The sequence below is a fragment of the Panulirus ornatus genome, chromosome 5 (genome assembly GCF_036320965.1).
Source record: "Panulirus ornatus isolate Po-2019 chromosome 5, ASM3632096v1, whole genome shotgun sequence".
NCBI classification, from domain to species: Eukaryota; Metazoa; Arthropoda; class Malacostraca; order Decapoda; family Palinuridae; genus Panulirus; species Panulirus ornatus.
Window position 1 is genome coordinate 28,332,786 of NC_092228.1, and position 15,717 is coordinate 28,348,502.

Genomic DNA, 15,717 nt, shown 5'->3' on the forward strand with positions numbered 1-15,717 from the left:
CAGTGGCCTGTAAAGGTTGAGGCTATAAGCTAAGCAACACTGGCGTTCACTAGTTATGGAGACTCTTCTGCCATGACCACTCCCTTGAGGGAGTTCCCAAAAGGAAACGAGCATCAGTGGTACAAAATATTTTTTTTCATACTTGACTGATGTTTCCCATGTTAGCAAGGTAGTGCCAGGAACAAAGAAAGGCCACATCTGTTTACACTCAGTCTCTAGCTGTCATGTGTAATGCACTGAAACCACTGCTCCCTATCCACAACCAGGCCTCACAGACCTTTCCATGGTGTATCCTGGATGCTCCACATGCTCTGGTCCAGTCCACTGGCAGCACGTCATCCAAGTCTACCAAACTGTTCCAAATTCACTCTGTCCCATGCATGCCTTTTACCCTCCTGCATGTTCCAGCCCTGATCGCTCAAAATTTTTTTCTCTCCATCCTTCCATCTTCAATTTGGTCTCCCTGTTCCCTCCACTTCTGATCCATATATCTTCTTTGTTAAATATATATAGAGATATCAGTATCATTCCTCATGGACTGGAGGCAGTGCCATTCATTGAGCAAGAAGTGAACCCCAAATGCCCTCACACTCTTTAATGACACTTATACATGAAATCAGTTGTTTGAGCAACTGTTTACAAATGAAACATTACCACGTAAGGTAAGCTGAAAGAGAAAAATCTCTCAATTTTGCAGTGGTACAAAGTCTTTCTGGAATGGACCCCAAAGTGTTGATGTATGGTTCTCGTTACAGACTGGTACTAACTCAATGATGTAGTCCCTCACATACAGAAATTCACTTAATTTGTTTCTAACAAGATTAGTCATAACTTTAGCTCTTTTCACTCTGTCCCACCTTCTCATTAATATCTTTCCTTCCCATGTTTCCCTTTAGATTAGTCATTACTAGTTTTTCATTGTGTCACTCCCTCTAATTAATGGCTTTCCCAAGTTTTCTGCAAGATTAGTATAACAAGAGCTCCTTTCACTGTGTCCCACCTTCTCAGAAATGTCTACACTTTCCCATGTCCTGCAATACTACAGTTATACCTTGAGCTCCTTTCCATGTGTTCCACCTTCTAATTCATGTCTTCCTTTACCACATATCTATTCTGCACTCTCTTGACCTATAAAATTACAGTATATCAATATCTGTGTCCCATACATCATCATTCCTAATTAGTTCTTAAAAGTAATCTCTAATGTCTTATTAATATACAGTCACAGGCAATCTCCAAGGCATATTTCTTTTCAAATAAATAATATATTCTGCTGAATGTCAATACTCACAGCTCCGTGGCATGTTGATCCGAAGGTCTCCATCATCCCCTGTTCTGTTCCTGTTAATACATAAGAACACGTGCCCATTGTTCCACCAATCAGAACAGGTTGTCCCGTCAACTGATAATCAACAGGTATCAGAGGATGGTGAGGTGGGAAGGCCCTTGTTGAACCCTGTTAGAATAATAATACGAAATCTTATTTCTCATAAACATAATATGGTAAATTACTCACCATATGGCTGCAGCATATATTTTACAACACAACCATCAAACACGTCTATATCTACATCAACATTATACTGTATCCCATCATCCAAGAATAGGAAAAATAATCACATAAAATATACATAAGTTAATATGCCTTCCAAATGTATTATGATGAATTTTGTACATTCTATAAATTTACTTTGATGAGTAATAAATTTGCTTAATGGATTTATTATTTTGCTTTTTTTCCTTCTTTTATGGTATTTTGCAATATTAATAAAATAAAATGTCTTTAATCTGGTAACCTACAGTTCAGGAACTTCTATGGTTAATTTTTTTTTTTTTTTTTTTTTTGCTTTGTCGGTCTCCCGCATTTGCGAGGTAGCACAAGGAAACAGACGAAAGAAATGGCCCAACCCACCCCCATACACATGTATATGCATACGTCCACACACGCAAATATACATACCTACACAGCTTTCCATGGTTTACCCCAGACGCTTCACATGCCTTGATTCAATCCACTGACAGCACATCAACCCCGGTATACCACATTGCTCCAATTCACTCTATTCCTTGCCCTCCTTTCACCCTCCTGCATGTTCAGGCCCCGATCACACAAAATCTTTTTCACTCCATCTTTCCACCTCCAATTTGGTCTCCCTCTTCTCCTCGTTCCCTCCACCTCCGACACATATATCCTCTTGGTCAATCTTTCCTCACTCATTCTCTCCATGTGACCAAACCATTTCAAAACACCCTCTTCTGCTCTCTCAACCACGCTCTTTTTATTTCCACACATCTCTCTTACCCTTACGTTACATACTCGATCAAACCACCTCACACCACACATTGTCCTCAAACATCTCATTTCCAGCACATCCATCCTCCTGCGCACAACTCTATCCATAGTCCACGCCTCGCAACCATACAACATTGTTGGAACCACTATTCCTTCAAACATACCCATTTTTGCTTTCCGAGATAATGTTCTCGACTTCCACACATTCTTCAAGGCTCCCAGAATTTCCGCCCCCTCCCCTACCCTATGATCCACTTCCGCTTCCATGTTTCCATCCGCTGCCAGATCCACTCCCAGATATCTAAAACACTTCACTTCCTCCAGTTTTTCTCCATTCAAACTCACCTCCCAATTGACTTGACCCTCAACCCTACTGTACCTAATAACCTTGCTCTTATTCACATTTACTCTTAACTTTCTTCTTTCACACACTTTACCAAACTCAGTCACCAGCTTCTGCAGTTTCTCACATGAATCAGCCACCAGCGCTGTATCATCAGCGAACAACAACTGACTCACTTCCCAAGCTCTCTCATCCCCAACAGACTTCATACTTGCCCCTCTTTCCAAAACTCTTGCATTCACCTCCCTAACAACCCCATCCATAAACAAATTAAACAACCATGGAGACATCACACACCCCTGCCGCAAACCTACATTCACTGAGAACCAATCACTTTCCTCTCTTCCTACACGTACACATGCCTTACATCCTCGATAAAAACTTTTCACTGCTTCTAACAACTTTCCTCCCACACCATATATTCTTAACACCTTCCACAGAGCATCTCTATCAACTCTATCATATGCCTTCTCCAGATCCATAAATGCTACATACAAATCCATTTGCTTTTCTAAGTATTTCTCACATACATTCTTCAAAGCAAACACCTGATCCACACATCCTCTACCACTTCTGAAACCATACTGCTCTTCCCCAATCTGATGCTCTGTACATGCCTTCACCCTCTCAATCAATACCCTCCCATATAATTTGCCAGGAATACTCAACAAACTTATACCTCTGTAAATTGAGCACTCACTCTTATCCCCTTTGCCTTTGTACAATGGTTAATATAACATTAAAATTACACCTAGTTCAGCAAAATTTCTTAAGTTCAAAATATTTCCACTCTGTTTTCTAGTGGTGCGGTTGTTTGGGTACTCCACAGTTGCCCAATGTACCCAGTGACTAATCTGTATAGGTTTACATATATATACACTTTTGGGTTATTTTTCATGTTTACTGCAAAATGTAATAAATCAATCTACAAAACAATTAGAAATTAAGCAAAAATAAATATTATATAACTATAGAAGAGATCACTTCCTCATGAGTTCAGTCACGGTTGGCTATTGTAACAATGGGCACATGTCTGACATAAAGTTTCACTTTTGTTGGATACATGTACATTCATAATCTCATTATTCTTATGTTTCATGAAATTTACACTGAAATGTAATAGAAAAATAAATGAAACAAATACCAACATAAACAAATGTTATATAATCCAAGAAGAGGTCACCTCATCACGACGAGTTCAGCCGCATTCAGCCATGCAACAGCATGGGCACATGACACATGCAGTGACTCTATTTATATGTAAAGATGTACATTCATTTTTAAAGCAAAATGTATAAGAACAGTATATAAAACAAATATCATGACTAAGAAACTAAGATTAAGTAAAGAATTTTAATGTACCTGAAGAAGTGACTGCTACATGTAAACTTAATGCTTATTGCTCACTTACTTACTGCACACATAATAATATAGATGTCAATTATTAAGACTAAAAAACTAAGAAAAAATAAGGAATGCTTAGCCAGAGCCATTTCAAGCAAGTAAATGATGGCTAAATAAGCTTATTCGACATCAGAAGCTACATAATGTGAAAGTAATAGGAAAGCCTGCCACTGCTACATGTGATTTCTCTTTGTAAGTGGTTCTCGCAGAACATGACCCATGCATAAAGTAAGGGATGGGCAATTTCGAATTATTAAATATATTGAAAATAAAACTTGAATAACCAGTATTTCTGTCATTTGAAATTTCCCCAAGCATTGCAAATAACATAAGTTTTACTGGACATCAAACAAGCTAAAAGAACAAAAGTCCTTGATCATTCAAGCACTCTTTAATTCTTCATTTTCTATGCTAATCTTCTTTATCACAAGGGATTTGCATCTTCTTTCACACATGCACATGGAACAGGCAAAGCAACATAACAGTAAATGTTAATAATATACATGCTTAAAATATTATAATAAGGAGCAGCGTAGCAAGAATACTTTAGTAAACTGGGCATTCCTGCCCTTTACCAGCCTTGATGATCCCAAGTTGGGATCTAATGTCGTTCCCTCTAGAGATTCCCATCAAGGGGGTGGCAATGTCAAAAGAGTCCACTTATCAGCGTCCTTACATGCCTTCCACGCAAAACTAATTACAAGAAATATTGCATATGTCAACCAAATACAACCCATATCAGTGAGTACGGTGCTAATATTAACAAAAAGATATGTACACACAATATGACCTCGGATAAGATTTAAAATTCGTTCCTCACATCATCTGAAATACATCTGAAACAATTCATTCATGTTCTATACCTCTACTTCTGTTGAACTCTCCTCCTTGTGCCTTCAACCACACATTATATATCTTATTAATCACCTAATAATCTGCCCAGAGTCCCACATGGCCATACCTTCTGGAAAAAATAAAAGCTTCCATCCATGAACCTTTCTAATGATTTTTCACACCAAAAACCTTTCTCATCTTCACTATTTATCTGATCTTTATAATTCCACAACATAAATGTTCTCTTTCTAATTACTTTTAAAGCGAATTCATTTTCACCATGAAAATCAAAGGCTTCACATTTGAACATTAGAGCTGGTATGAGCACTACATCAAGCAGGATTCCTGCATATTCTACACTTAATTGTTTCCATGCACTACAATTCACTGTGTGTCTCCATTTTTTCTCTATGGAAAGTTCATTCCCGAGCACACTCAGTTTTTCCAGAAGCATCATTACTAATCATCAATCCAGCACAATCCAACTCATAAGCAACCAATAATCATTCGTCATTCAAAATGATACTACACAGAACTGCCCACTGCTTACACAGAGAAGAGCCCTGCTCATACTTACATTTACCTTGAGCATGCTCGTTTTCTTCTAAGCAAAATCATCAAAAAGAATAACCATTCAATATACATTACATTCTAATAACACATGGTGTTGGAAAAAACTCAGGTCACATTCTCTCCTCTTCCCCCATACACACACACACACACACACACACACACATCAGTAAGATAGCACCAAGCAAAAGACAAAGAAAGGCCACATCTGATCACATTCAGTCTCTAGCTGTTAAGTGTAATGCACCGAAACAACAGTTCCCTACCTATATCCAAGCCCCACAGACCTCTCCATGGTTTACCCCAGATGTTTCACATGGCCTATTTCAGTCCATTCACCCCAGGATACCCAATTATTACAATTCACTTTATTCCATACACGCCTTCCACCCTCATGCATGTTCAGGCCCCAATTGCTCAAAATAATTTTCACTCCATCCTTCCACCTCCAATGTGGTCTCCAGCTTCTTCTTGTTTCCTCTACCTGACACATATCTCCCCTTAGTCAACCTTTCCTCACTCATTCTCTCCATATGTCCAAACCATTTCAACACGCCCTCTTCTGCTCTCTCAACCACACTTTTTTTATTACCACACATCTCTCTTACCCTTTCATTACTTACTCGATCAAACCACCTCACACCACATATTGTCCTCAAATAATTTCCAACATATCCAACCTCTTCTGCACAACCCTATCTATAGCCCATACCTTGCAACAATAAATATTGTCAGAACCACTATTCCTTCAAACATATCCATTTTTGTTCTCCAAGATGACGATCTCTCCTTCCACACATTCTTCAACGCTCCCAGAATCTTCACCCCCTCCCTGACCCTGTGACTAACTTTCGCTTCCATGGTTCCATCGCTGCTAAGTCCACTCCCTGATATCTAAAACACTTCACTTCCTCCGATTTTTCTCCATTCAAACTCACATCCCAACTAACTTTCCCCTCAACCCTGTTGAACCTAATAACCTTGCTCTCATTCACATATACTCTCAACTTTCTTCTTTGACACACTTTAAAACAAATTCAGTCACCAACTTCTGCAGTTTCCTACTTGAATCAGCCACCAGCGTTGTATCCCAAACCCTCTCATCCAGAACAGACTGCATATTTGCTCCTCTCTCCAAAACTCTTGCACTTACATCCCTCACCACCCCATTCATAATCAAATTAACCATGGAGACATCACATACCCTTGCCACAGACTGACCTTAACTGGGAACCAATCACTCTCCTCCTACTTGTACACATGCCTCACACCCTTGATAAAAATTTCTCACTAGTTCAAGCAGCTTATCTTTCACACCATATACAATGAAAACCTTCCACAAAGCATCTCTATCAACTCTATCGTATGCCTTCTCCAGATCCATAAATGCCACATACAAATCCATTTGCTTTTCTAAGTATTTCTCACATACATTCTTCAAAGCAAACACCTGATCCACACATCCTCTACCACTTCTGAAACCACACTGATCTTCCCCAATCTGATGCTCTGTACATGCCTTCACCCTCTCAATCAATACCCTCCCATATAATTTTCCAGGAATACTCAACAAACTTATGCCTCCGTAGTTTGAACACTAATCTTCATCCCTTTTGCCTTTATACAATGGCACTATACATGCATTCTGCCAATCCTCAGGCACTTCAATGATCCATACATACATTAAATAACCTTACCAACCAATCAACAACACAGTCACCAACTTTCTTAAGAAATTCAAGAGCAATACTCCCACCACCCTTAAGGATTTCATCTGCATGGCATTCACCACCACTTCTCTCTTCACTAAACCACTTTCCCTGACTCTCTCATTTCACACACACCACCCCAGCAAAAACATCCTACATCTGCCACTTCATCATCAAATACATTCACCAACCCTTCAAAATCCTCTCTCTATCTCCTCTTCACTCCATCACTACCTGTTATCACTTCCCCTTTTGCCCCCTTCACTGGTTCCCATTTGTTCTCTTGTCTTTTGCACATTATTTACCTCCTTCCAAAACATTTTTCATTCTCCCTAAATTTTGATGATACTCTCACCCCAACTCTCAATTGCTGTCTTTTCCAATCCCTGCACCTTCCTCTTGACCTCCTGCCACTTTCTCTTATACATCTCTTAGTCGTTTGCACTCCTTTCTTTTAAGTTCCACCCAAATGGCTCTCTCTTCTCTTTCACTAACAGCTTTACTTCTTCATCCCACCATTCACTCACCCTTTTTAATCTGCCCACTTCCCACCTTTTGCATGCCACGTACATTTCTTGCACATCCCATCAATGGTTCTTTAAATACATCCTATTCATCACCCAATCCCCTCACTTCATATGCTCTCACATTTTGTCATTCTAAACTCAATCTCTCCTTGTATTTCTTCACACAAGTCTTCTTTCCAAGTTCATTTACTCTCACCATTCTTCTCCCCAAATATTGTTTCCTCTTTTTCAAAAACCTCTACAAATCTTCCACTTCACCTCCACAAAGTAAGGATCAGATCCTACCAGCTGCCCCTCTCAGCACATTTACATCCAAAAATCTCTTTTACGTGCCTTTCAATCAATATGTAATCTAATAATGCCCACTGACCATCTCTCCAATTCACATATGTATACTTGTGTATATCACCCTTTTCAAACCAGGTATTCCCAATCATAGTCTTTTCAGCACTCACCTCCACAAGTTCTTCCCCATTTCCATTCATAACACTGAATAACCCATGCACACCAATTATACCCTTAACTGTCACATGACATACCTTTGCATTTAAATCACCAATCACTAATACCCAGTCTCGTGCACTTAAAAAGCTGACACACTCACTCAGCTGCTCCCAAAAACTTGCCTCTCATGATCTTTCATCTCATGACCAGGTGCATAAGCACCAATAATCACTCATCTCTCGTGATCCACTTTCAGTTTTACCCACATCAATCTACAATTTACTTCCTTACACTCTATCACACATTCCCACAACTCCTGCTTCAGGATTAGTGCTATTCCTTCCTTAGCTCTTATCCTCTCACCAACCCCCGACTTTACACCCTAGACTTTTCCAAGCCATTCTTCCCCTTTACCCTTGAGCTTTGTTTCACTCAGATCCAGAGCCAAAACATCCAGGTTCCTTTCCTCAAACATACTACCTATCTCTCCTTTCTTCTCATCTTGGCTACATCCACACACAATCAGACACCCCAGTCTGAAACTTCAAGAAGGATGAGCACTCCCCACCTGACTCCTTCTTCTGTATCCACAACAAAATTATCCCACTTTTTTTTTTTTCTAACTTGATCACCATATCCTTTATTAGCAAGGTAGAGTTAGTGCCAGGAAAAGATGAAGAAAGGCTTCACATGCCCTGGTTCAGACCACTGACAGCACAACAACCCCTGTATACCACATTGTTCTAATTCACTCTATCCTGCTCATGCTTTTCACCCTCAGGCATGTTCAGGCCTCAATCACTTGAAATTTTTTCACTCCAACCTAAAACCTCCGCACTGTATATTCTTAAGACCTTCCACAAGGCATCTCTATCAAACGTATTACATGCTTTTTCCAGATCCATAAATAAGTAAACATCTGATCCAAACATCCTCTACCACTTCTAAAACCACATTTTCTCCCCAATTTGATGCTTTGTACATGCCTTCACTGTCAATCACTACTCTCCTCTCCCCTACAACTTACCTGGTATGCTCAACAAACTTATACCTCTGTAATTTGAACACTCCTTCATTCCCCTTCTTTTCCATAAATCCAATGACTAATGAAGGTATTAAGACTGGTGCACTGGGCTAGTATGGTCATGCATACATGGAAAGAATAATCAAGAAAGTATTCAAGTATACAATCTCTCCTTGTCTCACATAACATTGGACAACACTTAACTCATACACTCATTTTTCATAATTCTAAATTGTCCTGAAGAGTACTACACACTACACCTGCCTTTTGGCAAAATCACAGGAGCAACAGAAATAGTATGTAAGAAAGTTGGGCAGGAGCATCAGGTAGAAACTTTATGTAGACGTATTAGGCAGGTAAATTAGACGAGACCATTAGGTAGTAGTAATAGGTTGGAACATTAGGCAGGAATATAAAGTAGACACATTAGGTAGTAGACAGCAGGAACATGAATAAAGAGCCAATGGAAACACTGCACTACAGCTGCTCTCTGCCAGTGGCCTGTTGAGATTGAGGCACTAAGGTTAAGAGGCAGCACTGGAGTTCACCAATTATGGAGACTTTTGCCGTGGCCACCCCCTTCTGAGAGTTCCTGGAGGGAACAGGCATCAGAGATATAGAGAGACAGTATGCATGAGTGAGTTACACAAAACTGGAAAGTGTCTTAAATCTGTAGCAAAAGAGTACATCACATATAATAAGGACTACCATGCAAACAAGCAGCATGTCAATACTGCTAATATGTAAAACCTCCAATCTTTTTATCTTTACCTTTCTATGAACCAATAAGGTGCGAAGTTTGCCATCAACCCAGTGTTGTTCAATTTTTGCAATGTTATGAGAGACATCGTAGATCACATGCATGTCTAGGTCATCAGGACTCATCTGAAACTGCTTGGCAAATGCCTAAAGGAAGCAATAATACTTGTAATAAACATGATTTCATCCAATTAAAAAAAAAATAATACCATTCTACTCAACATTATGAACAAGAACATTTAGTTTTTTATTTTTTTTATTTTGCTTTGTCGCTGTCTCCCGCGTTTGCGAGGTAGCGCAAGGAAACAGACGAAAGAAATGGCCCAACCCACCCCCATACACAAAGTATACACACACACGCCCACACACGCAAATATACATACCTATACATCTCAATGTACACATATATATACACACACAGACACATACATATATACCCATGCACACAATTCACACTGTCTGCCCCTATTCATTCCCATCGCCACCTCGCCACACATGGAATACCATCCCCCTCCCCCCTCATGTGTGCGAGGTAGCACTAGGAAAAGACAACAAAGGCCCCATTCGTTCACACTCAGTCTCCAGCTGTCACGCAATAATGCCCGAAACCACAGCTCCCTTTCCACATCCAGGGCCCACACAACTTTCCATGGTTTACCCCAGACGCTTCACATGCCCTGATTCAATCCACTGACAGCACGTCAACCCCGGTATACCACATCGATCCAATTCACTCTATTCCTTGCCCGCCTTTCACCATCCTGCATGTTCAGGCCCCGATCACACAAAATCTTTTTCACTCCATCTTTCCACCTCCAATTTGGTCTCCCACTTCTCCTCATTCCCTCCACCTCTGACACATATATCCTCTTGGTCAATCTTTCCTCACTCATTCTCTCCATGTGCCCAAACCATTTCAAAACACCCTCTTCTGCTCTCTCAACCATGCTCTTTTTATTTCCACACATCTCTCTTACCCTTACATTACTTACTCGATCAAACCACCTCACACCACACATTGTCCTCAAACATCTCATTTCCAGCACATCCACCCTCCTGCGCACAACTCTATCCATAGCCCACGCCTCGCAACCATACAACATTGTTGGAACCACTATTCCTTCAAACATACCCATTTTTGCTTTCCGAGATAATGTTCTCGACTTCCACACATTCTTCAAGGCTCCCAGGATTTTCGCCCCCTCCCCCACCTTATGATTCACTTCCGCTTCCATGGTTCCATCCGCTGCCAGACCCACTCCCAGATATCTAAAACACTTTACTTCCTCCAGTTTTTCTCCATTCAAACTTACCTCCCAATTTATTTGACCCTCAACCGTACTGTACCTAATAACCTTGCTCTTATTCACATTTACTCTTAACTTTCTTCTTTCACACTCTTTACCAAACTCAGTCACCAGCTTCTGCAGTTTCTCACATGAATCAGCCACCAGCGCTGTATCATCAGCGAACAACAACTGACTCACTTCCCAAGCTCTCTCATCCACAACAGACTTCATACTTGCCCCTCTTTCCAAAACTCTTGCATTCACCTATACGTAAAACTAAATATTCTAGTTTATCTTCCATTTTACTAAAAGCAATTCTACTTAACTAGACAATAAGGAAAACCCAACTGTGATTAAAAAAACACTTGGTCTGATCAATTGTTAAACAATGCAGAAATGTAAAATGAATATATCACAGGAGTCCAAGCAACAGCTTTAGATTAATTACAAATCACTAACATGAAAATTCTCGAGGAATGATTAGAGATCAAATGCAATGGAAGCATTTTGTGTATGAAGGTGGTGTAAGTGGAGACTCTGGTCTCAACAGATGAATTAATCTGTGTGTAGAGTGAAAAAGTATAAAATACTTTTACACATATGGAAGTCCATGTTATACTTTCACACAATGGATATGGACTGAGGATGAAAGCAATCATCTAGAGCAGATTATCTCCCTTCCCACCCATATTTCTGACTGCGGTGACCGCTCCTAATATTCTAAATCTGCTTTTCACCTCTATATCCTTCATGCTGTAACTACACAATCCAGTCCAAAATTGGTTCATCTGACCACACTCTCATAAATATATCTTGTTTTAATGACACCTTCCCCACCAGCAAGCAGCCCTTTCTAAACATAAATACTGGCACTTCAACAAAGATGACTGGAGTAACTTATGAAAAAAAATGTTCTGACTTTCCTTAGGTAAATTACTGTCTGTATTTGGTGATGCTTCTGTTTCTGCCAATTGCATAGTGGAGGTTATAGTTGTGGGGATGGAGGCAATTATCCTCTCTTCCTCCTAGATGAACTCTTTTCCCAATCCATGGTTCAACCTCTCCTGTTATGAGGCCATTCTGGCAAGGGATCAGGCATATTGGGCTAAGAAAAACTCTCTTTCCTCCAACTCCCATTCAGCATTTATCACTGCTCGTGATAATTGTACATATGTTCTCTGTGAGGCAAAGTGTTCCTTTATCCAAAGAAAGTGCAGTAACCTCTCCTCATCATCCAGTGATAAGTTTTCTGATCTTTACTTGAGGGTATCAAAAGCAACTTATCTCGCTCAAACTTTCCTTCACTTTTCCACTCTGATGGTACTATTACTGTCTCTTCTGAAGATAAAGCAACTCTTTTTGGTTTCCATTTCTTCTCTACCTCTACCTTGGATAATAATAACATTCCATTACCACCTGATACTCCTCTTACTAATCCTATGCTCCTTCCCATATCTCTTTTCAAATCTCTGAAAAGTGTTTCTCTCTCTCTGGATACAAGCAAGGTTTATGGTCCTAATGGCATCCATCCCTAAGTAATGAAAGAGTGCATGCCTGACTATTCCGTTTCTGTTTATAAACTAGAGCTTTTCCTTCTTGGAAGCATGCTTTGGTGCAAACCATCCCTAAGAAGGGTGACCGTTCTAACCCCTTTAACTATCATCATGTTACTTTGACATCTAACATTTCCAAACTCTCACATCCTGAGATATTTTGAATCTCACAGTCTTCTCTCTTATCACCAAGAAGGCTTCCATAAGATGATATTCACTGATGATATTCATTCCTATCTTACTTATGTTTAGTCATCTCTTGAAAGATTTTCGGGAATCCAATGTAGCTACCCTTGACATATCCACAGCTTTTGACAGGGTGTGGCATCAGAGTCTCATCATCTTATCTCTAAGCTTCCCGCCTTTGGCTTGCCTTCCTCACTTTATTCCCACATATCTAGCTTCCTTTCTGGTTGATCTATCTCTGTGGTTGTTAACTGTTCAACATCTCCCCCCTCCTGCTCCATCCACAGCAGTGTCCCTCGCGGTTATTCCTGTCTCCTACACTTTTTCTCCTTTTCGTTAATGATTTCCTTTCTTCCATAAATAACCAAATATATTCATAAGCTGATGACTCAACACTGCATTCCTGCATAGGCTTCAATTCTGTTCCTCCTTCTCACACTCAATCTGCATATCATCTTGACACAATTTTCTCAATAACTCAGACTTCGACAGGATATCTTAGAAGGTAAACAAAATCTGGTTTAGTTTAATGCCTTCAAGAACCCAGTTTCTACCCATCTCGGCATCAGAAATTCATCAACTATTCTCTTCTCTTTCAGGTTCTAACCTCACCTATCCTAACCTAACCTAACCTAACCTACCTAACCTAACCTTACCTAACCTAACCTCTTGACTTAATGAACATATTTGGTATCTACTGTAACATCCTGTCTTGGAAATGCCACTTTTAGACACAGCTAAGTCTACATCTAGGAAACTGATAGTCCTATCAAGATGTTGAAATTTCTTTTCTTCTGAACAGTTGCTCTGTTTATACAAAGGATTGAGTTGTCATTGTGTGGAGTATTACTCTCACATCTGGCGTGATTCTAGTTCTGCACCCTTACTTGACAGAGTTGAGTCAAAAGCAGTCCAAATCATAAACTCTCCCAGACTAACTTCAAAACTTAACCTGCTTGCCCTATGCCACAATACAGGTTCAATTTCCCTTCCATGTAGGCATTACTTTGGTTTTTGTTCCCAAGATCTGGCTCTTTCTGTGCCCCCACCTCTAGCTGGACTATGCAATACTCAGCAAGCTGTTGCATCACATGATTACTGTGTCCATTGGCAATTCAAGGGTAGGCCATTTTGATAATTGTTTCCTACACCATGAAGCTTTGAAATTCTCTACACTCACATTTCAAAAGACAGGATTTTTATTTCCTACAAAATTCATAAATACTTTCCTTTGTCCTTCTTTTCCCCTTTCATTAACTTCTTTATATTTCAATTAAGGCCTTACCTTGATGTGGACTTTTGTCCGAGCAGAAAAAAAAGGCACAACAAACATCCCATGCTACTGGAATAGTTACATTTCTGTTTGTTAAAAACTTTCTGACCCATGTCCTTAATTCACTTTCTTTTTTTCTTTTTTCTTTTGTTTCACTGCTACATGTAACAATTCTGTATTTTACAGTATCTTTATCGTTACAAATTTAAAAACAGCAGTATCCTCCTCATTCCTTGCCTTACTTATTAATCTCTTTATGTACAGAACTTAAAGCTAACTTTGAACACTTCTACATGAAAGCCTTCATTTAAGTTACTCTCTCTTATTTATCCACCAAATTCTTCTTATATATTCATATGCAACATCTTTTAACTTTTTCTATTAAGGACCCTCTATTCTATACAATTTGCCATTCAGTCACCTCTTTTCCTGGTAATTTCAGCTGCTCCTCCTAAACTTCATCTTCTCAACCAGCTGTCTAAGTCCAAAAATCTGGTCTACACATCCTCTTTCCCTCCAAAACCCACTTTGTTCTTCACAAAAAATATTTCTTTTAATACTTATCATTAAATTATCCCTGAGGATAGGGGAGAAAGAATACTTCCCACATATTCCCTGCGTGTCAAAAGGCAACTAAAAGGGGAGGGAGTGGGGGACTGGAAATCCTCCCCTCCCTTTTTTCTTTTAATCTTCCAAAAGAAGGAACAAAGAAAGGAGCCAAGTGAGGATATTCCCTCTGAGGCTCAGTGCTTTGTTCTTAACACTACCTCACTAATGCAGGAAATGGCGAATACATATGAAAACTTTTCATTAAAATGATTTAAGTGAAAGGAATTAATAAAAATAGTGATACACAATACAGCTCATCAAAGATATTCCTACAAACATCCCACACCAAAGATGCTGGGAAAACAATTTGAATTTAGTGCCAGATTGGCATGTACAGATATGGAAGCTAAAACAACCAGGAATTGTATGTCTGAAGTTGCTAAATCTGCATCATTCAATACCTCACAGTTTGGATGAGGATGAAGCCTTGCTAGTTTTGCCACAACTTTTAACATTATGGGTATGCCTTATTAAAAGACATATGTTCAATGCAGCTCAAAAAAGTGGATGAAGCATATTAAATGCTTGAGTAAAGCTTTAATTCAACTGATCCTACATCTCATTCCAATTCTACTTTGAAATATTTCAGCCAGAACAATAAACATTATGGTTTATTCAATCTACAGCAAACACAGACCCCATTTCATATCCTGGAGACGATGATGCCAAGAGTGTACACAGGTCAAACAAGGATATTTCTTTTAAATACATTTCTGATATAAAAGGGTTCACTGTCTAGCCTCTGATGTTTGAAACTATTATTAGAGACTGAAATGTGCAGACAAGAGAATAACATCCTTGAAGGATGACAAAGGTCTGCTGAGCACAGCACCATTCTTGTTTTATTTACTGTATACTGTTATCACCCACTAAAACTGCTGGATGGCTGTGTACCACGAA

At 39.5% G+C, this 15,717-nt stretch overlaps 1 protein-coding gene across 2 annotated transcripts in view; it reads right to left on the bottom strand.

The window, feature by feature from the left end:
• Window positions 1-15,717, bottom strand: part of RtcB (RtcB RNA ligase) — an 83,236-nt gene that overhangs the window by 1,794 nt on the left and 65,725 nt on the right. For both annotated transcript variants that reach the window (XM_071661874.1, XM_071661872.1), the window contains exons 9-10: window positions 9,920-10,054; window positions 1,292-1,456 (exon numbers count right to left, since the gene is read on the bottom strand). In XM_071661874.1, coding sequence (XP_071517975.1) covers window positions 1,292-1,456; window positions 9,920-10,054 — 300 coding nt within the window. The remainder of the gene's footprint in view (window positions 1-1,291; window positions 1,457-9,919; window positions 10,055-15,717) is intronic.